This window comes from Chiloscyllium punctatum, chromosome 33 (genome assembly GCF_047496795.1).
Source record: "Chiloscyllium punctatum isolate Juve2018m chromosome 33, sChiPun1.3, whole genome shotgun sequence".
Lineage (NCBI taxonomy): Eukaryota > Metazoa > Chordata > Chondrichthyes > Orectolobiformes > Hemiscylliidae > Chiloscyllium > Chiloscyllium punctatum.
This window is the reverse complement of record NC_092771.1, coordinates 20191497-20218525: the sequence shown is the minus strand read 5'-3', so window position 1 is coordinate 20218525 and position 27029 is coordinate 20191497. Positions and strand designations below refer to the sequence as shown.

The window sequence follows — 27029 nt, the reverse complement described above, 5'->3', positions numbered from 1 at the left end:
ACTATTTTAGTTTTGTTTTGGAGTTGGCTTGTCTGGGGGAAAAGCAAAAATTAATAATTCTGCCTCTAAGAAAGTCAGACTTTCTTAGAGTGTGTTTTCACCTTTTGCGGACAATAGATGTTCCAACCCTGGAAAAATTATCGCTAGCCAATTGTTGACTGGCAGTACCTTAACCAATCAGAGGCAACCTGGTTGGCTTTAAATGTCATTGAGGTTTGGCAGTTGCTGTCAGTCATTAACTAGTAAAAGCTTTGCTCTGAACAGTACACCAATCAGTCAACTTCCCAGCTGATTAGCACTGTCCCCTCACGTGTTAACAATCTCCCTATGCATTGGTATTCTTGTGAATTGTCCTGATGGGCAAAGATGAAGAAATGAGTCTTTTTTTTTCCTTTTGTCAATACTACTCGTTTTCCAGGTGTTGTGTGGATGGTATAATTGATTAGGAGATATTCCAGGAATGCCTTTTCAATAAAAGGGAAAATAATGGCATGGCTGATTTATGCTGTGCATTTTTAATGCTGCTCACCCTAATAAGTCCATTCTTAATGAGAGCTTGTGGGGGGGACGAAGGGTTAGTCTGAGGGAAGGATTGTGTGGAGCCCTGGATGTTCCAGTTATAGCTGCCTCTGGTGAAAGGAAAGAACAAAATTGCCAAGCATTTTGGGGATATGCAAACCCATCATGAAAGGAGAAGGTTGTGTTTTTAAAAAGTCAATTGTTTTTATAATTTCCAGAATTACTTGCACGAATGTTATCCACAGTCATAGAGATGTACAGCACAGAAACAGACCCAACGGTCCAACTCGTCCATGCTGACCAGATATCCCAACCTAATCTGGTCCCACTTGCCAGCACTTGGCCCATATTCCTCCAAACCCTTCCTATTGATGTACCCATCCAGATGCCTTTTGCAGTTGTACCAGTTTCCACCACTTCTCTGGCAGTTCATTCCATACTCTCACCACCCTCTGTGAAAAAGTTGCCCCTTAGGTCTGTTTTATATCTTTCCCCTCTCACCCTAAACCTATGCCCTTTCGTTCTGGCCTCCTGCACCCCAGGGAAGAGACTTTGTCTATTTACTCTATCCATGCTCTTCATGATTTTTTAATAAAACTTTTATAACCCCTCAACGCTCCAGGGAAAACAGCCCCAGCCTATCCAGCCTCTCCCTATAGCTCAAATCCTCCAACCCTGGAAACATCCTTGTAAATCTTTTTCTGAATCCTTTCACATTTCAGAACATCCTTCTGTGAGAAAGGAGACCAGAATTGCACGCAATATTCCATCAGTGGCCTAACCAATGTCCTGTACAGCTGCAACGTAACCTCCCAACTCCTGTACTCAATACTCTGACCAATAAAGGAAAGTTTACCAAACACTGCCTTCACTATTCTCTCTACCCACAACTCTATTTCCAAGAAGCTATGAACCCGCACTCCAAGGTCTTTGTTTAGCAGCACTCCCTAGGACCTTAGCAGGACTTGTACACTTAATGGTAAGATTTGTGTTTTCAAAATGCAGCACCTCATTTATCTAAATTAAACTCCACTCTGCCATTCCTCAGCCCATTAGCCCATCGGATCAAGATCCTGTTGTAATCTGAGATAACCTTTGCTGTCCACTACACCTTCAATTTTGGTGTAATTTGCAAACTTAATAACTTATACCTCTTATGCTCATGTCTAAATGACAGATAGTGGACCCAGCACCAATCCTTGTGGCAGTCCACTAGTCACAGGCCTCCAATCTGAAAAACGACCCCCCTCCACCACCCTCTGTCTTCTCCTTTTGAGCTAGTTCTCCCTGTATTCCATGAATTCTAATCTTTCTAACCAGTCTCCCATGCAGAACCTTCTCAAATGCCTTGCTGAAGTCCAGATATATCACGTCTACTGCTCTGCCCTCATTGATCCTCTTTGTTACTACATCAAAAAAATCAAGTTTGTGAGACATGACTTCCCATGCACAGAACCACATTGACTATCGCTAATCAGTCCTTGCCTTTCCAAACAATGGAAATTTTAATTTGTGCATTAGACACTCCAGGTCTGGTGTATTTGTGTTCTCTGAAGTTTAATCTGAGCTGGTATATTGGTCTACGTACCTGGGCACAGTGCAAAGTTTTGTTTTGCATATAGTACAGACAGCTCACGTCCCACAAAGATCATAGGGTGATTGCATTCCTCGCTCTGTTCAATATTACAGCTGTAGAGGTGTACAAAGAGTTCAGCATTATGTTTGAAATTGAGGTCCATTCAGAAGTCTAACAACAGGGAGAAAGCTGGTCTTGAACCTGTTGGTATGTTGGTTTTAAGCTTTTGTGTATTCTGCATATCTAAGATACATTTGGAGATCTTCCAGATCTCTGATCTGCAATATATAATTAGATTAGATTCGAATTAGGCCATTTGGCTCATACAATCTCTTCTGCCATTTAATGACTTACCTGATTGTATCTGAACTCCAATTTCTATTCTAGCAGCTCCACCCTCTCTCCCCTTGATCAAAAATCATCTATCTTCAATCTTGAATATGTTCAATGACCACTTTTTTTTTGAAGCTGTTTCCTAAGAGTAAAGATTCTCTGAGCTAAATTACCAAGAGGAGAAAAAAGGCCTGTTTTATATATCGATATGGTCATAGGTTCTGCAGCAAGGGAAACATCTCTTCGACATCAACTGCTGAGTTCACTCAGGATCTTGTGCTTTAGTAAGGGCCCCTTCTATTCAGCATTGGTCCGAACCCTTTGACCTTTCCTCCATCAGACAATCCCATGACTCTCAATCAGCTTAATGAACCTTCTGTGCTCCCAAGGCAATTCTATCCTGTTAGGAGACCAAATCGAACACTATTCTACCTAGAGTCCAACTGTGTGCCTGTACAGTTGTAACAAGACTTCCCTGCACTTCACCATTCCCTTTTTTTCTAATGACTGCCAACATTTAATTTTGTTTTCTAATTACTTGTGCTCGAATGTCAAATTTTGTGATTTGATGTGAAAGGACACCCATTTGCCTCTACCTCCGCATTCTGCAGTCTGTTTTTAAATCCTACTTTTCTATTCTGTTGAAATGGACAAATTCTTTCATCCATTCATTGGAAATAATTAAGGCCCTTCTCTCAACAGTTACAAATTTTAATGCCTTCACCATTACACATGACATTTTTTAAATACACTCCCAGGATGTGAGCATTGCTGGCTAGTTTAACACATATTGCCCAGAGGGCAGTTAAGATTTAGCCACAATGCTGTGGGTCTGGGGTTGCATGTCGGCCAGATCAGGTAAGGATGGCGGTTTCCTTCCCTCAAGGCCATTAGTGAACCAGGTGGGTTTTTCCCACAATTGACAATGGATTCATCGTCATCATTAGACTCTTAATTCCAGATACTTATCAAAATCCAGTTCCTACCATCTGCTATGGTGAGATTTGAACTAAGGATCCCTGAAACATTGCCTAGCTCTCTGGATTAAAGGTCCAGCGAAATACCATCGGGCCGTCGCTTCCCTTTTAGGTGGTTTCCAGCTTCACTGCCAAGAACCGATTGAAGTCAAACCTTGTAAGTGAAAGGTTGCAGCCCTGTCAGCCTTGATGCATTCCATTGACCAGAAGACCCCTCCACCTTCCTGATTACTAATCTAGCCTACTCCCAGAAGTATCGGCACTTCAGTGAAATAAACAGCCTTTCTTCATTCTTTAGTTATTTTCATCTGGAATCACCTGAGAGTAGCTGTTTCAGAGTGCAGTTGAATTAGAGCCTGGAGGCCTGCCTTTCTTTCCTTAGATGATCGAGAATAGAATTCCAAAATACTTGCTTGACCTTTTTAAAGATGAAAAGTCTACGACCTCCAGCATATGCTTTTGGAGGCACCTCTCTGTTCAGTGTGCTGAAATGAGCTAAAGGTTTCTCAGATTTACTGACCCAGAGAGGGACTCCTGAGGGACCCCCGTCAACACTATATTGGTCTCGGGGGCCATGATGCATGTGAGTTTGATCAGCTTCACTTGTGTGGTAAGCTTGTGCTGCAACACACATTTAGGCCATGTGTTGGTGTGTTCACTCAATTGGGTTAATTGTCTATTTAGTCCCTGCTGCTTAATCAAAGTATTGGCATTGCAATCTTCCTTTGCACTGTGTGCAATGCAATGAGTGAACATCTCTCTATAGTCGCTTTACAATGTGTTCTTGCTGCTTGCTTATGCAAGTGATACGTTCAGTCTCTGCTTGAGTAGATCTGAGGTGAAGTTTCCATGGAATTTGTGCTCTATTGAGTCCAGGACTGCCCAGCAGATTCAGGGTGCAATTTGTAATGCTGCAGTTAATTGCTCGCCATTAATCTGCTCACAATTGACTTGGATCATCATCTTTGTAGCATTTGAACTGGCTATAAAACTGCAAATGTGTCAAGTAAAGGTTTTGCACTCTGTCTCTAAAATAAAAGAAACACTTTTTTTTTCTTCAGCATTGCAAAAGGAATTAATGTGACCTGTGTATGATTTAGATTCCCTACAGTGTGGAAACAGGCCCTTCGGCCCAACAAGTCCACACCGACCCTCTGAAGAGTATCCCACCCAGACCCATTTCCCTCTGACTAATGCACCTAACACTATGGGTAATTTAGAATGGCCAATTCGCCTAATCTGCACATCTTTGTGATTGTGGGAGGAAACCGGAGCACCCGGAGGAAACCCATGCAGACAGTGGGCAAACTCCAGACAGGCTGGGATCAAACCTGGGACCCTGGTGCTGAGAGGCAGCAGTGCTAACCACAGCCACTGTGCTGTTCATATGCTTGCCTTCTGGATTTTTTTTAACACTGACTGTAAGGGCCTACACTGCAATGTTAATGTACCCTAACTTGAGACATGGTGGAGGCTAGTACAACAACAGTATTTTATAAAGCATCTGGATAGGTATATGAATGGAAGGGTTTAGAAGGATATGGAACTAGATTAATTTAGGATATCTGATCAGCACAGAGCACTTGGACCATAGGGTCTTGTTTCTGTGCTCCTTGGATGCTGCCTGAACTGCTGTGCTTTTCCAGCACCACTAATCCAGAAGCTGCGTGACTGATGTGAATCTTCCCAGTTGAAGAAAAAATGTCTTTTAATCAGTTGAAGTTAAGTTTTTGATCATGTATTAAGCTTGACTTAGCTGGAATATTAGTGAACTTTGTTAGAAATACCACATACCAAAATGGGTAGATAATCGGAATGTTGACTTACAATGCAAAACCTTTTTTCTCCAATTATAATAAACCTGCCCTGGATGTGTGCATGTTGGCTTGGAGGGCATTTGCGATACATTGATCCACACCGTGGTTTAGATATCAGTTTTTTTTTATTGAAGTAATGTCCATCTTCCTGCAGTGGTGGGTCATGCTGCTTTTGTTTATGTCCTCTATGTTGAATGATTTGTACTATTATGGATGCAAATTTCCACTTAACTATAGTCTCTAAAATGAAATTGACTGAAATATTAATGTATAGAATATCTCCTGTCCCACTGCTTTGCTATTATTTTTAATTCCCTTCAGTGCTGTTCTAATTTTGATCCAGATTGACGCCAGCTACAATTCACTTAATTTGAAGCCGCTTTTATGTGTTCTTTATCTTGGACTTTGGTTACAAGCTTCTTTTATAAGAGAACAGGCTGGCCCTGCCTCTGATTTTACTCTTGTGCTGTCTGCATCAGTAACTGTACATTGGTTAACACAGATGTGGGAAACATCATCCTAGCAGCTGCAATTCTGAAGTTTTTGTTTTAGTCCTCCTTTTGCTTCCAGTCCTCCATAGATTATTGGCCACTATTTGAAAAATTTCTATAGCAGTCATTTTGTTTTTTTTGTATTCCTTTTTGCTTTTTGTTCTGTTCTTGTTTGTTTTTGAGCCGAGGTTAGTTTTACTCCCTTTCTACAGTGCTTGTTTCTCCAGTGATAGGTTACTTTGCCCTTCCCCCTTCAAGGGCAACAGGATCATCTTGCTGCTCGTGACCCCTTCACGTACTACAACAGTTTTCCAAGCCTTCTCCGTCGTTTCCCCCAGTTTTTACACTGCCTGTAATCCCTTCTATTCTCTTCCTCCAGTTTGTGGTTTCCACCTTCACCTTGCTTGTGCCACCTCGAGTTCTCTTTGCAATCATCTCTGCCCTCAGTGCAGTGGTTCTGCTGTAGTGCAGTAGTTCTGTTCTCGTGTAATCCTGTTATGAAAAAATAGTGTAACAGTAGCAACATTTAATCTAACTGGGCCAGAGTTGCATTATGATCAATACATACTATAAAAATTTGCATTGTAGAAACTGTCCCTGATTTGTCAATCGTATTATAGCCAGCGTGTATTATGGATAGCCTGTATTCATGTCAGTGCCTCACTTGAGAAGCCTTTTCAGATCTTCACTTTTGGGTGCACCACATTGTCTCTGTTTCTCTCTAGATTATAATGTTGTCTCTGCAGTTAAGTGCTGGCTTTCACATTGCCAGTCAGGTTGATGTGATTAACTCTGGGCTCTTGCTTGGTCACTTGCCTCTCCAAAAGCAGGTCCTTTCTGGAAAATGTTGGATTCTGTCCTTTACTCCTTGCACCTGAAATTGTCGAGAGGACGTGGTGGGTGGTAAATTGTCACTGTCCATTTTCTTACCCTCCTGGTCAAGGCTACCCTAACCCAGCATATATCTGGTGAATACACTTTTTTTTAAAGCCTCTAGTATAATTTTGATTAATCTGAAATATTTCTCCTCCTTCCCCTTCCCACACCATTTTGAAGGGAAAGACTACAAATGAGCTGCAGTTTATAACCTTTGTCTTCAGTTAAAGCTTAGCTTGGTGGTTTACTTTGTTTTAAATATAATTCTGTAGTCCTAGTGCACTGCCTCGGTATGGTATAGTTATACAGCACAGAAGCAGACTCTAGTCCAACCAGTCCTTGCTGACCATAATCCTAAACTAAACTAGTGTCACCTGTCTGTGCATGGCCTGTTTCCCTCTCAACACTTCCTGTTGTACTTCTCCAAATGTCTCTTAAATGTTGTAACTGTATCCACACAGACCCAGGAAAAGAACAAACTGTTTGTTTTGGGGGAGTGAAAGCAGTTTATACTGCATTTCAATGGGGTCTGATTCCGATCATGTTCACAATACTCTGTATATGCGTCACTATGAAGTGAATTTGGCAGTGTGTTCAGTAGCTTTTGTCTACTTTGACAATCTGCACACCAGCTAGGTGATGGTATTCTTTGGGAAAGATTAGGGAGGGATGGCTTAATGGCATTATCTCTGGACTGTTAATCTAGAGACTCAGGTAATACCCTATGAACCTGGGTTTGAATCCTGTCATGGCAGCTGGTGGAATTTGAATCAATAAAAATCAGGAACAAAGAATCTGTGCATGAATAGATTGTCAGGAAAACCCTATTTGGTTCACTAATGTCCTTTTTTTTTAGGGAAGCAAATCTGCCTTTCTTACTTGATCTGGCCTACATGTGACTCCAGACCCACAACAACGTGGTCGACTCTTAATTGCCCTCTGGGTAACCAGAGAAGGGTAGTAAATACTGGCCAAGACAGCGATTCCCCTCATCGCTGAATGAACTGAAAAAAGCTTCTGTGTTTGAGATTTTGAGATTAATGTTTCCAACTTGGAAACAAATCTGTTTACTGTTGTTAACGTCATTGATCAGACACCCAAACAATGCAGAATATTATCCTGGTCAGGATACAGAGTGAACAGTACCAGATTTTTGTTGTAATCAACCTGTTCTGGAGCAGATGGAATGGGAATAAAGGTCTCCTGCCTCAGACGCACTATTGTACCATCATTAAACATTTTTTAACTGCCATATACTTGTATACTCAAGCAATAGCCTAACTTTTTTTGACTACTTTTTAAAGTAAAGTTTATGGGGTCCACTATTACATGGATGGTTATGTTTGAGGGGCTGAAATTCATACCTGTTAAAATGCATACCATATCATTAACAGAAGTCTAATCTCTAAACAAATAGAGGAAAAATGAGTGGTAATTCTGAAGGCACCGAGCAGAACATAACAGCCAGCGGACTGGAAGACCGGGAGCAGAGTGGAACAACTTCCAGACTGGAAATCTAGAGCAGGATGTGACAACTGACACACTGACTCATAAACTTTGATCTGTTATCTGTGAAGGACTAGGGTCAACTTTTACGGGATATATGGAAAATTCCAGGTTATTTGGCTAAATACAGGGGGGTGACTACATCAGCTCAACTATTACTCACGTGGAGATGGTATTTTTAAATGGCTAATAGAAAAAGGATTATTCAAATCAATTTTTGGAAAATGTTTGTTTTATTTACAACAATGCAATACACTCTGATAACCTTCAATACACTCTCTCTGCAATTAATTTGCAATCTGGTTTAGGAGTAATTATCTATAATTGGAAGGTGGTGATTGAGTGAAGTGAAGTTTTTTGAGCTCCCTGGTAACAGCTCTGAGCATTTGACTTCCCAGTTGATGAGACTATATTTTTAGCTGAGCTGTTTAGACTTGCACACTGGTGGCTGGCAGGCTTAATCTAGCTGTCCTGTGGGCATCAGGTGGCATAACCCAGGTCTGTTCAGAGGGTGAAACATTGTGTGAACAAACCAGTTGGGTTTCTATCTTGATGGGCCTATGTTAGTTTTTTTTAAAAAAACAACTGATTTTGGGTGCTGTGACCTCCTGCTGCCTGTCCTGTCTGTGTGGAGTTTACATATTCTCCCCGTGTCTGTGTGGGTTTCCACTGATGCTCCGGTTTCCTCCTATAGTCCAGAGATGTGCAGGTTAAGTGAATTGGCCATGGGAAATTGCCCAAATTGTAAAGTATCATACTCTCCTGTATATTTGTTGGAGTTTCTCTGTATTAGCGTGATGAACGTTGGTGCCAAACTTGGGTTTGGCTTCGTTGAGTGATTTTTTTTTTTCTTCTTACTGGAGTAGTACGGTTTTTAAGCTACCAACTTTGGAGCTTTCACTGAAAAGCTGAAGAGAAATTGATTTCTGAGAAACATAGCAAGTGTGCAATGAAAATTGCTAGAGGGATGGAGTTTAAAAACAGAATGATGCTGCAAGTGTACGGGGCGCTGGTGAAGTCACACCTGGAGTACCGTGCAGTTTTTTTGTTCTTGAGGAAGCATCTACTGGCCCTGGAGGGGATGCAGATGAGGTTGACTAGGTTGCTTCCAGAGTTCAGAGGGTTGGCTTATGAGTAGACTGTTTGGAATTTGAAGAACGAAGGATGTATCTTATCTTCTCCCTTCGTGATTTTATATCTTTCTATAAGATAGAAGCAGGGAGGTTGTTCCCATTGGTGGGTGAAACTAGAACAAGGGGACAAAGCTTCAAAATAAGGGGGAACAGATTTAGGACTGAGTTGAGGAGAAACTTCTTCACCAAAAAGGTTGTGAATCTGTGGAATTCCCCACCCAGTGAAGTAGTTGAGGCTACCTCATTGTTTTTAAGACATTTTGTTTTGAACAGTAAAAGAATTAAAGGTAATGGTGTGAAGATGGGCCGAAGTGGCTGAATGGCCTACTCCTGCTCCTATTTATGTCCTTTTGAAATGTCCGATGAATGAATGCAACAATTCAAAATGCAGCAGGGGGCAGCGTGGTGGCTTAGTGGTTAGCACTGCTGCCTTGGGTACCAACGACCTATGTTCGATTCCAGCCTTGGGCGGCTGTCTGTGTGGAGTTTGCGCATTCTCCTTGTGTCTGCATGGGGTTGCTCTGATTTCCTCCCACAGTCCAAAGGGTCAGGTGAGGTGAATTGACCATGGAAAATTGCGCATAGTGTTCATGGATGCGTAGGTTAGATGTATTTGTCAGGGTAAATATAAGACAATAGGATAGGGAAATGGGTCTGAGTGGGTTGCTTTTGCTCCTAATGCAGTCCCCTCTACATTGGGGAGATTGGACACCACCTCGCAGAGTGCTTTAGGGAACATCTCTGGGACGTCCACACCAACCAATCCCACTGCCCCGTGACTGAACATTTCAACTCTCCCTCCCACTCTGAGTACATGCAGGTCCTGGGTCTCCTTCGCTGCTCCCTCACCACCTGATGCCTGGAGGAAGAACTCCTCATCTTCAACCTTGGAACACTTCGACCCCAGGGCATCAATGTGGACTTCACCAGTTTCCTCATTTCCCCTCTTTCCTTTCTTTCCCCCCCCCCCCCCCCCCCCAACCTTACCTCAGTTCCAACCTTCCAGCTCAGCACCATCCTCATGACCGGTCCTACCTGCCAATCTTCCTTCTGACCTATCCGCTGTACCCACCTCTCCCTACCCCCATTCGCCTATTGTACTCTTTGCTACCTTCTCCCCAGTGCCGCCCCCCCCAACAACCTCTCCCTGGAGGCTCCCTGTCTCCATTCCTGATGAAGGGCTGTCTATTTTCCCTGCTCATCAGATGCTACCTGACCTGTGCTTTTCCAGCACCGCTCTAATCTAAACTGATTTCCAGCATCTGCAGTCCTCACTGTTGCCCTGTTGAGCTGGCGGGCCTGTTTCCACACTGTAGAGATTCTATGATCTATCTGTTGAAGCTTGCCTTTATTCTGGAATTTTTAGTCACCAATCATAGACTAGGATTGTATGTTTTAACCTCTAAATACTGCTAACCTTTTTTTCATAAAATGAAGTTGCCAGTGTGTTCGTAATACATTGCACAAACCAACGTTTTTGACTGTTACAAAGTTGACCATCGGCACAGCACTGTTCATTTTATAATGACACTGAAAAATGAATTGATTTGTTTTTTCACTTAGCAAGAGATATTAATCTCCAATCCCTAATGAAAAGACTTGTTGGGTGTCAAAGTCAAGTCTCAGGAAAAATATTTTTACTGACAAAATCCAGTGCTCCCATAATAATGTCCTCTTTCATAAACATTGAACTTTTTTTATTTCAAAAAAACTTGGAAGTGCTCTATAAAATTGTCAATTTGAACTGCAAGTTCCATTGTTATTGGATTCTTAAGGATTCATTCCATTCTCCTTGCACTATAAACTGAGTTGTCACAAAATCCAGGGATCCACTGATTTCCTTCCCCCTTCTCTTGTTTTCCTTGTATATCCTGGGCTTGCTTGGGAACACTCCCATCAGCATCTAGTTAGGTAAATCTTCCAGCCTGCCTCGAACACGTTTCACGGCCATCCTGTATCGTGACTCCAAATCAAACCTCTCTGGCTTCTGATATTCCCTCAGTTCCTCATCCTGGCAGATTTTCTTGCCTTTCATCTATTACAGCTGAAATATGACAAAGCTAACACTTCCGGTGTCCCCTTCCACCGCAGTGGCAATGTAACTTGCGTTGTATGGCATGAAATGCAAATTATTTCTTCAGCTCAAAGGACACTATCAAAGTGCAAGTGTATGGATACGTTCTGAGGAAGGCTTGGTGGACCTGCAACATTAACTCTTGATTTCTCTCCATAGATGCTGTCAGACCTGCTGTGCTTTTCCAGCATTGTTTTTGCTTCTGAGGTTTTCCATTTGGATATATTCAAACCTTAATTTCCAACTGTCTTTTTCTTCGATCTGGAATAGAGTAATTTGTAGCAGTTTGGTTAACTCACTGGCGTGTGACAGCGAATATTGATCATTTGCTCAGTTTCCATGCCAGCTATAGTAGGTGATGGAGTGCTTTCTTGCCTCATACATTATGTGCCACTCAAACTGTCTTTAGATTAGATTACTTAGTGTGGAAACAGGCCCTTCGGCCCAACAAGTCCACACCGCCCTGCCGAAGCGCAACCCACCCATACCCCTACATTTACCCCTTACCTAACACTACGGGCAATTTAGCATGCCTGATCTGCACATCTTTGGACTGTGGGAGGAAACCGGAGCACCCGGAGGAAACCCATGCAGACGCAGGGAGAACATGCAAACTCCACACAGTCAGTCGCCTGAGGCGGGAATTGAACCCGGGTCTCTGGTGCTGTGAGGCAGCAGTACTAACTACTTGTGGAATTAAAGGCCCATGACCCTCCTCTGAGTATGGCTGGTAATCATTTCCATCCCCTCAACTCCCTTTTTTTTTCTCTCTGCAGCACATTCCTGCCCAAGGACTCAGTTTTGACCTTTGTCGACAAACATCCCATCTCAGTTGTACATCACGGAAACAAGACCCTTCGGTCTAACTTGTCCATGCCGACCAGATCCTACATTAATCTGGTCCCATTTGCCAGCACTTGACCCATATCCCTCTAAACCCTCTCTATTTATGTGCCCATCCAGATGCCTTTTAAATGTTGTAATTGCACCAACCTTCACTTCCTCTGGCAGCTTATTCCATACAGGCACCACCCTCTGTGGGAAAAGTTACTCCTCTGGTCCCTTTTTTTTTTAAAAATCTTTCCCCTCTCCTTAAACCTTTGCCCTCTAGTTTTGGGTGCCCCTTCATGATTTTATAAGGTCACCCCTCAACCTCTGACACTCCAGGGAAAACAGCCCCAGCCTGTTCAGCCTCTACCTACAGCTCAGAACCTCCAACCCTGGCAATGTCCTTGTAAAGCTTTTCTGCACCCTGTGTTTAATAAGATCTTTCCTGTCGCAGGGACATCAGATTTTAACTCCCAAGATATTTGTAAAGGCCTTCTAAATCTTTCTTGTGGGAGATCTACCCCTTTTTTCCCCTTCTGCAGCTCTAGGTCTGTCTGAAACTCTTCAAACCCCACTTTCTTCCACAAATCCTACGTTTAAAGTCAATCTCCTGAATCCTAACTATGTGTTTTTACAAGAACACATTGTGTTCTTCAATTTTTATAATTGTGATATGACCGTGTAACCTGGTGCTTTTCTGCTGTCTCAATTGAACACTGGCCTATGATATTAGGCCTGTTTCTTTCAATGTTGAAATTCAGGCCTCTATTGCTTGTGCTTTCTTTATTGGCCTGTAAAGGTCAGTTGGACTAGTTTTTTATAGTAAAAGTCTGAAAGAGTTTTATGATTTGGCTGTCCAAATGATTGTGTTTTTAGGGAAAAAATGGAAAATCCATCCAGCTAAACAGATGGACAAGTAATCCGAATTTCTATTCTATGCAAAACGTGACCCTTTTTTTTTTTAGGGAACATTCAATCCAGCCTTATCTTGGGAGGTTTTAAGTTTGCATCTGGGGAAAATAAGGCTGCCTTTGCAATGACTCTTTTAAGCAGGAAGAGGATGAAAGTTGTACCAATTTTGGAAATTGGTGGAAACTTTTGGGAATGGTGTTAAACATTTTGTTTGGAACTACTGTGAATGTGTTATACTGGGCGTTTTAAGTGAGTACAAAGTTCATTTCACCTCGGAGGTGAGTGGGTGGGAGCAGCCTCAATCCAAACCACATTCTAAGCTGGTTATGTGCAACCAGTGACCATGTGGCCTCCACATCCGATATGGGACTTGTGCACTTCCAGCTGCTGCTTTATGCTATAGCTCCACTCTGTTTAACTGTTGTTCACTTTCCTCAGCGAGTTGAGCTATTAATCAGAACCTAAATTGCTAAACCAGAGGTGAACTCTAATAACCACATTTGGATACAAGACGGTAGGGGAGGTTTTTGTTCCTTGATTTAACTCTTCCCATTTGAACTGTGACTGGTCAGGGTTTTCTGTTCTTGCGTTTTATACAATGGTGTTGACTTGATCCAGTTGGCACTGGGTTCATTAAGGCAAAAGTGAGGGCTGCAGATGCCAGAAACCAGAGTTGAGTGGTGCTGGAAAAGCACAGCAGGTCAGGCAGCATTCAAGGAGCAGGAAAATCGACGTTTTGGGCAAAAGCCCTTCAAGCTGGGTTCAATAAGCCAGTTGTGCCCTTTTGTGCATCTTGAGCATGTTAAATTTCAGGGTAATCAGAGAGGCCCTTTACTAGCTTATTTGGTATTGTCCCTTGAACCCCTCTTTCTAACCAGATTCTAACATCCAATGTCAAGCTGTGCATAAACAATAAATCTCTTTTTTTTGGTTAGAAGTCACAAGCAATCAGAATTTGATTGCATGTGTAAATTTGAATATATGGCTTGCTTGCTGTGCAGATAAACTTATGCTGCTTCTGAGGAAGGGTCAGTGGAGCTGAAACATTTAACTAAGTTCTCTCCACAGATGCTCCACAGACCGGCTGAGCTTTTCCAGCATCTGCAGTTCTCTTTTTAACTTGTACTTCACCTTGGGTGGTGGCTCTAACAAGGAAGGCAGTAACATATTTTTACTCATCCCTTTTTCTTTCTTTAGGTCCGTACACTTTTTGTCAGTGGCCTTCCTATGGATATTAAACCACGTGAGCTTTACCTTCTCTTTCGACCATTCAAGGTAAGAACTTACAATTATAATTGCAAGTTGCTTTCTAACTTGGGATATCCAAGATCCGTCCTCTAACTCTGAATTTGAGCAGACTGTTTCTGTGACTTGAGGTTAGTGGTGTTTTAGTAGTTAGACAAAATTGCTCATAACTTCTTACTATGGTGCACTTTGCACGCATAACTAATCTTATACTCTACCTATGAGAAAAGGTAGCACGTGTATATTGCCATTTTCAAATGCCCTTTACTACTGCATTTTTTTTTTGTGTGGGTGGCACAGTGGCTCAGTGGTTAGCACTGCTGCCTCACAGCACCAGGGTCCCAGGTTTGATTCTAGCCTTGGGCGCCTGACTGTCTTTGTGCAGTTTGCACATTTTCCCTGTGTCTGTGTGGGTTTCCTCTCAGTGCTCTGGTTTCCTCCCACAATCCAAAGATGTGCAGGTTAGGTGAATTGGCCGTGCTAAATTGCCCATAGTGTGAGGTGTATTGGTCAGAGGAGATGGGTCTGGGTGGGTTGGTCTTCGGAGGGTCGGTGTGGACTTGTTGGACCGAAGGGCCTGTTTCCATGCTGTGTGGAATCTAATCTAATCTAACCTCTAACGTGATTGCATATCATGTGCAATGGATAAATCAATACAGAACAGACAGTTATACACCTGGAAGACCAGAAAGAATACGTATACACAAATACAAACTATCTATAATTACTTTCGAAGTCTTGCCAATAGCCTAGACTACTTGGTGATGTCTCATTTATTTCCTACACTTCTCTCTGACTCCTGGGCAGTTAGCAGTATAAAACACTGGGCTAGATGGTCTGTGTAGGTGGCCTAAGCCATTCTGTATTTCTGACCCTTTTTATATCTTGTGCGATGGTCTCTCTCTGCTGTGAGACACCAGTACACTAAAGGCTTATGTATTCAACCCCATCTTCCAGCTCATGCTGAAGTTTTACTGAAGGGGGGGGTGGTCATAAAATTATTGTATGTTTTTTAAAATGCCACCTCATTTTCTTGGTTTAGTGAATTACAAGATAGCAGAGGCAGCGTTCCTGGTGCAATGAAAATAAAACTTGCAACTTTTTTTCCCTCCCTCTCGGAGCTGTTTTAAGCCATTTGCTCACTGACCTTGTCAGCAGCGGCTCATTGCTTGCCCTCTAACCTCCCTAGGGGTTGTATGTTCTCATTCTCAATCCAGACTTCAGATTGGGGCTCATGCTAGCATTCCAGTGCAGGAGTGCTACATTGACTAAAATGCTGTCTCTCAAATGTGTTGATAAATTGAGCCCTTCGGGTAAAAGGCTGGATGCTATCTCTCTTTTTGAAGAGGAATGGGTGTTCTGGTATCCTGGCTGATGTTTATCCCTAAATCACAAAACAATTTTTAAACATCTTGTTCAGAGCAAAACAAAAAGCAACAACATTTTTGCAATGATGAATACATGACTTACAATCATGACTACTTTTTGAGAGTACTTCATTGGCTGCAAAGTACTGTGGTTATGAAAGTTGCTATATAAATGCAGGTTCTTTTTAAAGTCAAACTTCGTTAACACACACAAATCAGACTGAAGAAAATACACTTAGCAGACTGATTAATTTTAGTTGCAGTTCTACTTTTATTATCTTGAGTTCAAGAATTCTTCATAAAATCCCTGCACTGTGTGGTAGCAGGCCACTTGGCCCATAGAATCCATACCGTTCCTCTGATTATCCCACTCCCATTACCCTATCCGTGTTAACCCTGTGCTCCCCATGGCTAACTCACCCAGCCTACACATCCCTGGGCACTGGGGCAGTTTAGCATGGCCAAGCCACCCTAACCCCCACATCTTTAGACTGTGGGAGGAAACTGGAGCATCCAGAGGAAACCTGCATAGACACAGAGCGTGGAAACTCTACACTGTTACCTGAGGATGAAGTCGAACCCAGATCCCTGACGTTGAGGCAGCACTGCTAGCCACTGTGCTGCCAATTTGTATGGATGTCTGCCACTGCTTGATCTGACCTATCTGGGATCAGATGTGTGCTGTGCTGTTACCCACTCGAGCCAGCTGCCACCCACTGTAGGACCTCCTAATGAACAAAACTTTGAACGGAATCCAACAAAGTTGGCATCCTTTTTTAATTGAGGGGGGAATCCTATGATTCCTTGTAATTGAAGGTGTAGTGTCATAGAACCGCATTGAAAACCATAACCAGCTACCTATTTTGTGCAATTAGTCAGTGGCTGTTTGCTCTATGGCTGCTTGGGAAGTCTGCAGAATACCAAGGTGAATTTATTTTTAAAAATTGTCCGGAATCTCGAGTGTTACATGTTGCAGGAAATCCTGCAGGTGATGCAACTTCCTCCAGCAAAGTTTGAAATGAGATGTCATTAAAAAAGCAGCTAAATGGTGTTTCCTGCACTCCCCGCAAAGGAACAGGAACCTTTTTTTTTGAGCCCTTTGTCCTTCAGAATATTGCTGCTTTTTAAAAAAAAAACACTTCTCATGTGTTGCTTAGGTAAGGAACAGCTGCTCCCCCTCAGTTGAAGGAGGTTTTGAACTTCAAGGTGGGCATCCTGATGAAGAGCTTATGCTCGAAACGTCAACTCTCCTGCTCGTCAGATGCTGCCTGACCTGTGCTTTTCCAGCACTACACTTTTTTTTAACTTCATAGTTGAAGGGTTAATCACAAAGGGACACAGGTTCACGGTGGGAGGTTTTAAGGAGGATGTGTTTTTACCCAGAGTGTGGTGATGTTCTGGGAATATGCTGCCCAAGGACATGGTAGAGAGTTGCTTCAATACTTTATATTAAAGTCCCTGAATGAATACTTGGCACACCATAACATTTCAAGGCAGAGGGCCAAGTGCTGATTAATGGGATGAGGCTGGAGGTCAGGTGTTTGTGTCACTGCAGACTTGATAGGCCAAAAGGCCTCTTGTAGACTGTCCTTCTATGAAAGGTATACTCAGAATTCAATATCCTGGCTGACCACCACTCAATTGGTTATGATTGATTGGCTAAAATAAGATTTGAAGTTTGAGCCAGAGGTGCTAACCATTTTCTTTAAAAGCCTATTGGTGAACTTATGGCTTTTGGTAAGCATTGCCAATTTCACAACATGACATGGTTTGTAATAAAGAGAATGTTTAATACATGGAGTGCTAATTAAGTGCTGCTTGAATTTAGGTATCTGACAAGTGCTGAAGTCATTTTAACTCTGGCCTGTGGGCTCAGTGCTTTAAAGGTGTGTGGTTAGTGGCTTTGAGTATACCATCTCTTTTTGAAGATTAGTCCTTTACAGCCATGTGGCTGTTTGTCCACGGGCTGCGACAGTTCAAGTAACAACAGCGCCACAAGGACAACTAGGTTTGAACCACAAACATAGGCCTGTCCAGTAGCAAATCCCCACCTTGTAATGAAATGCATTACCTAAATGAAATTGTGGAGATTTTTGCCAGAGTATTTAGCATTATCCCTCCGCATCTGACTGCTGAGCTGATGCACAGATTAATGCAGAAAGAGTCGGATGGGCCTGGGGGCAACACTGGCTTTGCTGTTGAAGCTGGAATCCATTTCACACGAGTGATCTAGTCAACTTCCCTCTTTTTTTGCTCAGTGTTTGAAATCCCATTGAAAATTGAACCTTACTCATTGAGGGATAACTATTTGAAATTCATCTCACTGGAACGGGTCATCACTGAGCAATTGAGCTAGACCCTGGATAGTTTTATTGCACCTAACGGAGTTGTTGAAGTTTCTAGTGATTGTTCGTGGTGTATATTTAGGTGACTGATTTATGCCATTCAGCCCATCAATCTGTGCACAGCCTAATCCCACTTCCCAGCTCTCAGTGCATTGCCCCACTGGTTGCTGCCCTTCTAGTGTACATCCAAGTGAATTGAAGTGTTTTTTAAAGTGCGTGTCTTGAGTAAGCCACAGCTGTATATAGTAATCAAAATGTGATTTCACCACTAAGTACAGCTGCAGTAAAATTTCATTTTTTTGGTATTTTCCCCCACAATTTAAAAAGCATTTCATCTGCCTTCCTATCATTTGCTGTACCCACATACTAACCCTTTTGATTAATGTAAGAGTCCCCAGATCAATCTGTTCTAGAGTCTCAATCTCTCAATTTAGATGGATAGTACAGTCTTTATTTTGTTGGGGAGAATGCCAAAACTCACATTAACTCCATCTTTACCCCAGAATTAACTGACCTGTTCCCTTTTTTTAATCTATATTTACCACTTAACGTTCTTTGCCTGTCTTTGGGGTGACTGACCAGTATGTCATTCCCTCATTTAAATCGTTTGGTGCACTGGTAGTGTCCCTGACTTTGGGCCAAGGTCAAAAAACATTTGAGCAAATTGCTTAGAAAATGCCTAGAATGTGAATAGTTGAGGCTCCAACAATGATCCCTATGTCATTTCCATAAGTTACAGCTTGCCAACCTGAACTTGCAGAAAGTCTCTCCAGCTATTTTTAGATTACTAGAGTGAGAGATGTACAGCATGGAAACAGACCCTTCAGTCCAACCCGTCCATGCTGGCCAGATATCCCAACCCAATCTAGTCCCACCTGCCAGCACCCGGCCCATATCCGTCCAAACCCTTCCTATTCATATACCCATCCAAATGCCTCTTAAATGTTGCAATTGTACCAGCCTCCGCCACTTATTCTGGCAGCTCATTCCATACTTGTACCACCCTCTCTGTGGAAAAAGTTGCTCCTTGGGTCTCTCTTTATATCTTTTTTTCCCACTCACCCTAAATCTATGCCCTCTAGTTCTGGACTCCCCTCCACCCCAGGGAAAAGACTTTGCCTATTTATCTTATCCATGCCCCTCATAATTTTGTAAGCCTCTAAGGTCACCCCTCAGCCTCTGATGCTCCAGGGAAAACCGCCCCAGCCTGTTCAGTGCCTCCCTATAGCTCAAATCCTCCAACCCTGCCAACATCTTTGCAAATTGTTTCTGAACCCTTTCAGGTTTCATAACATCTTTCTGATAGGAAGGAGACCAGCTACCTTTTTATTTCTGCCTCCTGAGAACCATAAAGAATAACCAATTCCCCTCCCACTAAATGCATTTCTTCCAATTTAGTTTGGTCCATAATCACATTTATTTAACAAAGGATGGCACACTACTCCCAATTGTTTTTCTCTGGGGTAGTTTTGAATGTTCTTAAAAGACCATGTTGTAACTCCACTGTATCTGACCCTTTTTTAATGTAGTTTCAGTTCACCTTGGTCACACTCAACATCCTTTTTCTTATGGTTTAAAAGCACTGGTGATGGACTCACATTTCTCTCCCTCAAACTGAACATGAAATTCTTATGTTGCGATTGTTCACCTAGAGGCCCCCTTCACCAAGAGTCTATTGACTCCTAAAACACAACATCACAGCACAGTACAGGCCCTTCGGCCCTCAGTGTTGCACTGACTTGTGAAAATAATCTGCCCATCTAACCTACCGTTCCATTATTATCTATATTTATGTCCAATGTCCTTCATATTGGTGAGTCTACTATTGTTGCAGGCAGGTCATTCCATGCCCCTACTACTGAGTGAACAACCTACTCCTGATATCTATCCTAAATCTATTACCCCTCTATATAAAGCTATTGTGTTAGCCATCACCATCCAAGCGAAAAGGCTCTCGCTGTCCACCCTATCTAACCCTCTGATTATCTTGTATGTCTTGATTTTAAGTCACCTTTCAACCACTTCTCCAACAAAAACAGCCTCCGTTCCCTCAGCCTTTCCTCATAAAACCTTCCTTCCATACCAGGCAATGTCCTGGTAAATCTCCTCAACCCTTCCCAAAGCTTCCACATCCTTCCTATAATGCAGTGACTAAAACTGCACGCAATACTCCAGGTGCGGCCGCACCAGTCTCCTGTACAGCTGAACATTGACCTCGTGGTTCTGAAACTCAGTCCCCCTACCAATAAACATCATCACACCATATGCTGCCTTAACAATCCTATCAACCTGGGTGGCAACTTTCAGGGATTTATGCATCCGGACACAGATCTCTGTTCATCTACACTGCCAAGAATTTTACCATTAGCCCAGTACTCTGTATTCCTGTTACTACTTCCGAAGTGAACTACCTTTTCCGCATTTAAACTCCATTTGCCACTTCTCAGACCAACTCTGCATATTACCTATGTCCCTCTGTAACCCACAACATCCTTCAGCACTATCCACAACTCTCCCTACCTTTAATGTCATCCACAAATTTACTAACCCATCCTTCTATGTCCACATCCAGATCATTTATAAAAATGACAAACGGTAGTGGTCCCACAACAGATCCCTGTGGTGCACTCCTGGTAACTGAGCACCAGGATGAACATTTCCCATCAACCACCAACCTCTGTCGTCTTACTGCTCGCCAATTTCTGATCCAAACCACTAAATCGCCTTCAAGCACAAAACTGTATTTTGTGCTATGTGGAACCTTATCAAACGCTTTACTGAAGTCCACATATATCACATCAACCGCTTTATCTTCATTTACCTAGTTTGTCACCTTTTCAAAGAACTTTGTAAGGTTAGTGAGGCACGACCTACCCTTCTCAAAACCATGTTGACTATTCTAATCAAATTTATTCATTTCCAGATGATTATAAATCCGATCTTTTAAACCTTATTCCAGCACTTACTCACAACTGAAGACTCACTGGCCTATAATTACCAGGGTTGTCCTGGCTCCCCTCCTTAAAGGAACAACATTTGCTATCCTTCAGTCTTCTGGCACTAATTCCTTTAGACAATGATGTAAAGATAGAAGCCAAAGACACTGCAATCTCCTCCCTGGCTTCCCAGAGAATCAGGATAAATCCCCTCAAGCCCAGGGGCCTTATCTATTTTCAGATTTTCCAAATTCTGAAACCTCTTTGTCAACCTCAGTCCCATCCAACCTTGTAGCCTGTATCTCTGTATTGTCACTAACATTGCCCATTTCCAATGTGAATACCGAAGAAGAAGTGCTTAATGAATGCTTTTCAATGTTCCCAGATTCCATACACAACTTCCCACTACTATCTTTGGCACTAATCTACTCTAGTCATTCTTTTATTCCTGATTTATACCTAGAGAAGGCCTTGAGGTTTTCTTTGATCCTGTCTGCCAACAACTTCTCATGTCCCCTCCTGGCTCTTGGCCCTCTCTTTAGAACTTTTTTGGCTAACTTAACTCTCAAGCCCCTATCTGAACCTTCACGTCTCCTCCTCTCACAATCCTCTTTCCTTTTGACAACTTCTTTAGTAAACCATGGCTCCCTCCCTCCCTGCATTTCAAGTGTCCATCCCCTGCAGTTTCCTTTTCCCATCCTATACATCCTAAGTCTTGCCTAGCTGCATCATCATTGACCTGCAGTGCCGTTATACCTCTTTCCCTGCAGTATATACCTATCCCTGTCAACTGCTATTGTCAACATAACTGAATTGTGGTCACTATCGCCAAAGTGCTCCCCTACCTCCAAATTAACACCGGGCTGGGTTCATTTCCCCAGTACCAAATCCAACATGGCATCGCCCCATGGATACTTTAAGCCCCTCCTTATGACTCAAACCTTACATTCCTAACAATGAACTGGTAAATCTCTTCTGAACCCTCTCCAGCTTTATAATGACCTTCCTATAACAGGGTGTGACTAGAACTGACATTCTACTTCAGAAGAAGCCTCACCCATGACCTATACAGCCTCCACACACAGTCCCAACTCCGATGCTCCATTCTGATTTGAAAAAAAACCTCCATTCAGGTCCTAGTCTTCCTCCCCCTTCAGTTGTGTCATGTCTGACATGTCAGCTGTATTTTATCTCTGTTAACAATACATTCCTTTAGTTACAAATGTTGTATGCATTTTAATTAAAGTCTCTGGCCTTATCTGTTGAGGCATTCTGACCTTTTTTGAATATTCATGTCACACATTCTTAATCATTCCCCAACTTGTTGCTTTGCTGTGCTTTGTCTCCCTATATCATACCTACCTTCACTTGACACTCTCATTTCCCCACTGCTCTTTTATTTGAAGTCTCTCTCTCTCTCTAATTCCCTAATTACAGGATTCACCAGAACAGTACAGCTCAGCTATGGACCATTCCTGTGATCCATGGCACTGTGGCTCAGTGGTTAGCACTGCTATCTCTCAGCACCAGGCACCCAAATTCAATTCCAGCCTCGGGTGATTTGTCTGTGTGGAGTTTGCACGCTTAGATTAGATTACGGTGTGGAAACAAGCCCTTCAGCCCAACAAAGCGCAACCCACTCATACCCCTACATTTACCCCTTACCTAACACTACGGGAAATTTAGCATAGTCAATTCACCTGACCTGCATATCTTTGGACTGTGGGAGGAAACCGGAGCACCCGGAGGAAACCCACGCAGACACGGGGAGAACGTGCAAACTCCACACAGTCGCCTGAGGTGGGAATTGAACCCGGGTCTCTGGCGCTGTGATGCAGCAGTGCTAACCACTGTGCCACCCATGCTCTCCGTGTCTGCATGGGTTTTCTCCAGGTGCTCTGATTTCCTTCCATAATCCAAAGGTGTGCAGATCAGGTGAATTGGCAATGCTAAATTGCCCATAATTTTAGGTGATTAGGTCATGGGTGAGGCTTCTTCTGAAGTAGCATGTCAGTTCTAGTCACACCCTGTTATAGGAAGGTCATTATAAAGCTGGAGAGGGTTCAGAAGAGATTCACCAGTTCATTGTTAGGAATGTAATGGGAATGGGTCTGGGTGGGATACTCCTTTGGAGGGTCAGTGTGGACTTGTTGGGCCAAATGGCCTGTTATCACACTGTAGGGAATCTAATCATAACTTACACCAGTAACTGGTGTTCTGTGCCCCAGGAATAAAAGCCCATATCCACCCCTCGCCAGTTTGAGTCACAAGCCCATCTCTCTCTGAAGTACCCTATGCACGTTTGCTTGTGAGACATAATCCAGAGGTTCGTGCCTTTGTGCTTCTGTGTTTTTAATTGACTCCGTAGCTGCTCAGAACACAGCACTTCCTGCCTTCCAGTTCTATGATGGTACCTGCACTGACCACACTGAATCCTCTCCAACCCAGAGGTAGTGTTCCAAACGCAGGCATACAATGTAGCCATCTGCGTTCTCGCTCTTTGCAGAGATTGGTACCCCTGTCCCTCGCTGTGCAGTTCTCTCCTATCACCACATTCCCATTAATAGCCCCAACTTGATTGGTCTCCTGTACCTTGATGCCTTAGTCAGTTCAATCATCCACACTTTTTGAGCTATAAACACTGCAAGAGCCTGGAACTTCCTGGACACTGTCAAAGGCTGAAGTTCGCTCTGCTTACCTGCCTCACTCAGTTGACTCTTTCTCTCCAAATGAGAAGCCCCTAACCTATAAGGGCTGTGACAGCCAACTTCCTCACTCTGCAGCCCAACCGCTGGTGTAGCTGCATTTAAAGCCAAACATGTTTGGCCTGGAATCCAGAAGCTCCTACATGTTGCAGATGCTGTACGTCACTGCCCAGGGGCTCCCCGTGCATCTCGATAGTCAAAAGTCATGGGAACCTCCTGTCGGTGGGTGGATAATTTTCATAATCAAACATGTGCAGTGCTTGCTCAGCCTTCTACTATCTGAGGCACAAGGTCTTTGTGAAGACCTCAAACCCAATACCACACACATTGGTTACAGTGCAGCAGTGTGCCCCACAAACCAGCCTTCCATCAATTGACTTCTCACTGTCTTGGGAAGGCATCAAACGTTGTCCAAGACCTCTCCCACCCTAGTTATAATCTCTTCCACCCTCCTCCATCAGGCAAGAGATGCAAAAGCTTAAAAGTACCAACGCATTCAAGAACCTTTTCTTCCCTGCTGTTCTGAGACTTCTGAAAGAGCCTCAAGTTTTACATTTCATGTTGAGCTTGCTCTGTGTGAAGTTTGCATGTTCTCCATGTGTCGTCTCTAGGTGCTCCAGCTTCCCCCTCAGTCCAAAGAGATGCAGATTAGGAGGATTGACAATGCTGTATTGCCCATTGTGTCCATGGTAGTCTAGATTAAGTGGAGAAGTCGTGGGAAATGCAGGGTTAATTGGATAGGATAAGGGGAGTGGGTCTGGGTGGGATGGTCTTTGGTGGGTCAGCGTGAACTCAATGGGCTGAATGGCCTGCTTCTATGATTGGAGGGTGGGAGGGGGAGTGAGGCAGCCCTTTGTTTCGGGAGTGCGGGGGGGAGGGGAAGAGAGAGGATGAGTCTAGGTGTTGGTTGGGATGTAAGTTCGCCATTGACTGCCTCCAACAACCCCCCTCCATACACTTCCTGGGCCCAAAGATAAGTGAGGCAAATACCAGCCCAAATGTGTTTCTATCTGCCCAGTAGTTTGGTAAGGTGAACCATTTGCTGCCTCTGTTCACCACCTCTCCTCCCCCTCACCACCATCAACCCCCCCCGCCCCACACCCATGTCTTTTCAACTCCTTCCCCTGAGGACTCCAGAAAAGGATCTCTCTTTTTTTAAAAAAAAATTCTCAAATCAATTGTTTACTGAAAGTTGAAGGTTTTCCTGTGAGTCACTAGAACTGTTGTCCTGGTGTGTGGTAAACACCCTTTCTACTAACTGCACAATCCAGGCCAACCAAGCTTATTAAAAAGCTACCAATGCACAAACAATAAACAAAGCCCTGTAATTTTCCCTTGCAATAATCTGCTGTGTTTCTGCAGTAGCAATGCATGTTCAGGTACGTTGGTACAGAATTGGGCTTAGTACAGCTTTAATGGATAGCTTAGCAAATATATTTCTGTACACTATTGAAAGCTTGTGCTGCTCCGTGCAACATTCCAAGGAAAGTGAACTTTGCAGGTAAAAGCAATAACTGCTCCCAACACAGCATTCCAGTTAAATTAACTGCTATACTTCAAATTGCATTTAATACTTGACTTGCGTAATCTTCATTACTAATGGATCTCTCGTGTTCTGCTGAAAAATTTTTTTTAAGCTGATCCTGGTTGTCTTTCACAGCCACAGAACTTTACATCGTTCTGCAAGCACTCGAATACTAGTTTGTTGTCATACAGCAATATATGGCAGTCAATGGGTGAATACTTGAGGTAAAGTTGATATAGCCCCAGTGGATTGTTGGGGTATTTCTCTCGTTAGAGAGACAGCTATTGATGAGGGTCACCACACCTCTGACAATGAGTGAGGTTGAGAAGGCACTGTTTCCATGGTGACCTCAGTGTGGGAATCGAACCCACTGCTATAGGTGTCACTCTGCCTTGCAAACCAGCCAATACTGCTTGTGGTTTGTTGAGACATGTTTGATCAGGATGCCAGACAGAATTTTCTCTCTCCCTTGTTCTTCCAACAGTGACTTGGGATCTTTTGTATCTGCTTGCTTTAGGGGCAACAGTGGCATTGCGGTAACATCATTGGATACAGAATTGGCTGGCCCATAGACAGGGCGATAGTTGATGGAAAGTATCCAGCCTGAAGCTTGGTGACCCGTGGTGTTCAACAGGGATCAGTTCTGGGACCTCCGCTCTTCGTGATTTTGATAAATTACTTAAAGTGGAAGCGTGGGTTAGTAAGTTTGCTGATGACATGAAGGTTGGTGGAGTGATGGATAGTGTGGAGGGCTGTTCTCAGTTGCAACAGGACATTGACAGGATGCAGAGCTGCGTTGAGAAGTGGCAGATAGAGTTCAACCTGGAAAAGTGTGAAGTGATTCATTTTGGAAGATCGAATTTGAATGCAGATTACAGTGTTATAGGGAGGATTCTGACAGTGTGGAGGAGCAGAGAGCTCTTGGGTCCACGTCCATAGATCCCTCAAAGTTGTCACTCAAGCTGATAGAGCTGTTAAGGCATTTGGTACATTGGCTTTCATTAGCGGGGAATTGAGTTTTAAGGGCTGCAAGGTTATGCTGCAGCTCTATAAAGCCCTGGCTAGACCGCACTTGGAATGTTGTGTTCCGTTCTGGTCTCCATATAGGAATAATATGGAAGCTTTAGAGAGGGTGCAGAGGTAATTGTCCAGGATGCTGCCTGGACTGGAGAGCATGCCTTCAAGGTTGAGAGCCAGAGCTTTTCTCATTGGAGTGAAGAAGGATGAGAGGTGATTTGATAGAGGTGTACAATGTGTAATGAGAGGCATAGATCGAGTGGATACTCAGACCTTTTCCCAGGGTGGAAATGTCTATCATGAGGGGGCATAATTTTAAGGTGATTGGGGGAAGGTTTAGGGGAGATGTCAGAGATCAGTTCTTTACATGGAGAGTGGTGGGTGTGTGGAATGTACTACCAGCAATGGTGGTAGTGTCAGATACATTTTAGGGACATTTAAATGTCTCTTGGATAGGCACATGGGAGATTGTACTATGAACAGTGCCTATGGTTAGTCTGATCTTAGGATAAAAGGCTGGCACAATGTAGAGGCCAAAGGGCCTATACTGTGCTGTACTGTCCAACTTGATAAAGTGAACATCTCCTTTGACCTTCCCCTTCTCACCTTAAATACATGCCCCATAGTATTAGATGCTTCAACTCGGGGTGGGGGGGGGAGGAGAGGAAAGAGATTCTGACCATCAACTGTATCTCTGCACCTTTTTATGTATTATTTTACGGATGTCTTACCAAGTCTCCCCTCTGCCTCTGCTGCTCCAGAGAAGAAAACTCCTGTTTGTCCTCCCTTTGCCTTCCCTTACTTTCTCCACAACCACCTGATGAAGGAGCAGTGCTCCAAATGTTCG

At 43.2% G+C, this 27029-nt stretch overlaps 1 protein-coding gene across 1 annotated transcript in view; it reads left to right on the top strand.

The window, feature by feature from the left end:
- LOC140458471 (RNA-binding protein with multiple splicing 2) overlaps positions 1-27029 on the top strand; it is a 112748-nt gene that overhangs the window by 22718 nt on the left and 63001 nt on the right. Inside the window, exon 2 of the mRNA XM_072553098.1 lies at positions 14240-14317. Within this exon, the coding sequence (XP_072409199.1) occupies positions 14240-14317 (78 nt within the window). The remainder of the gene's footprint in view (positions 1-14239; positions 14318-27029) is intronic.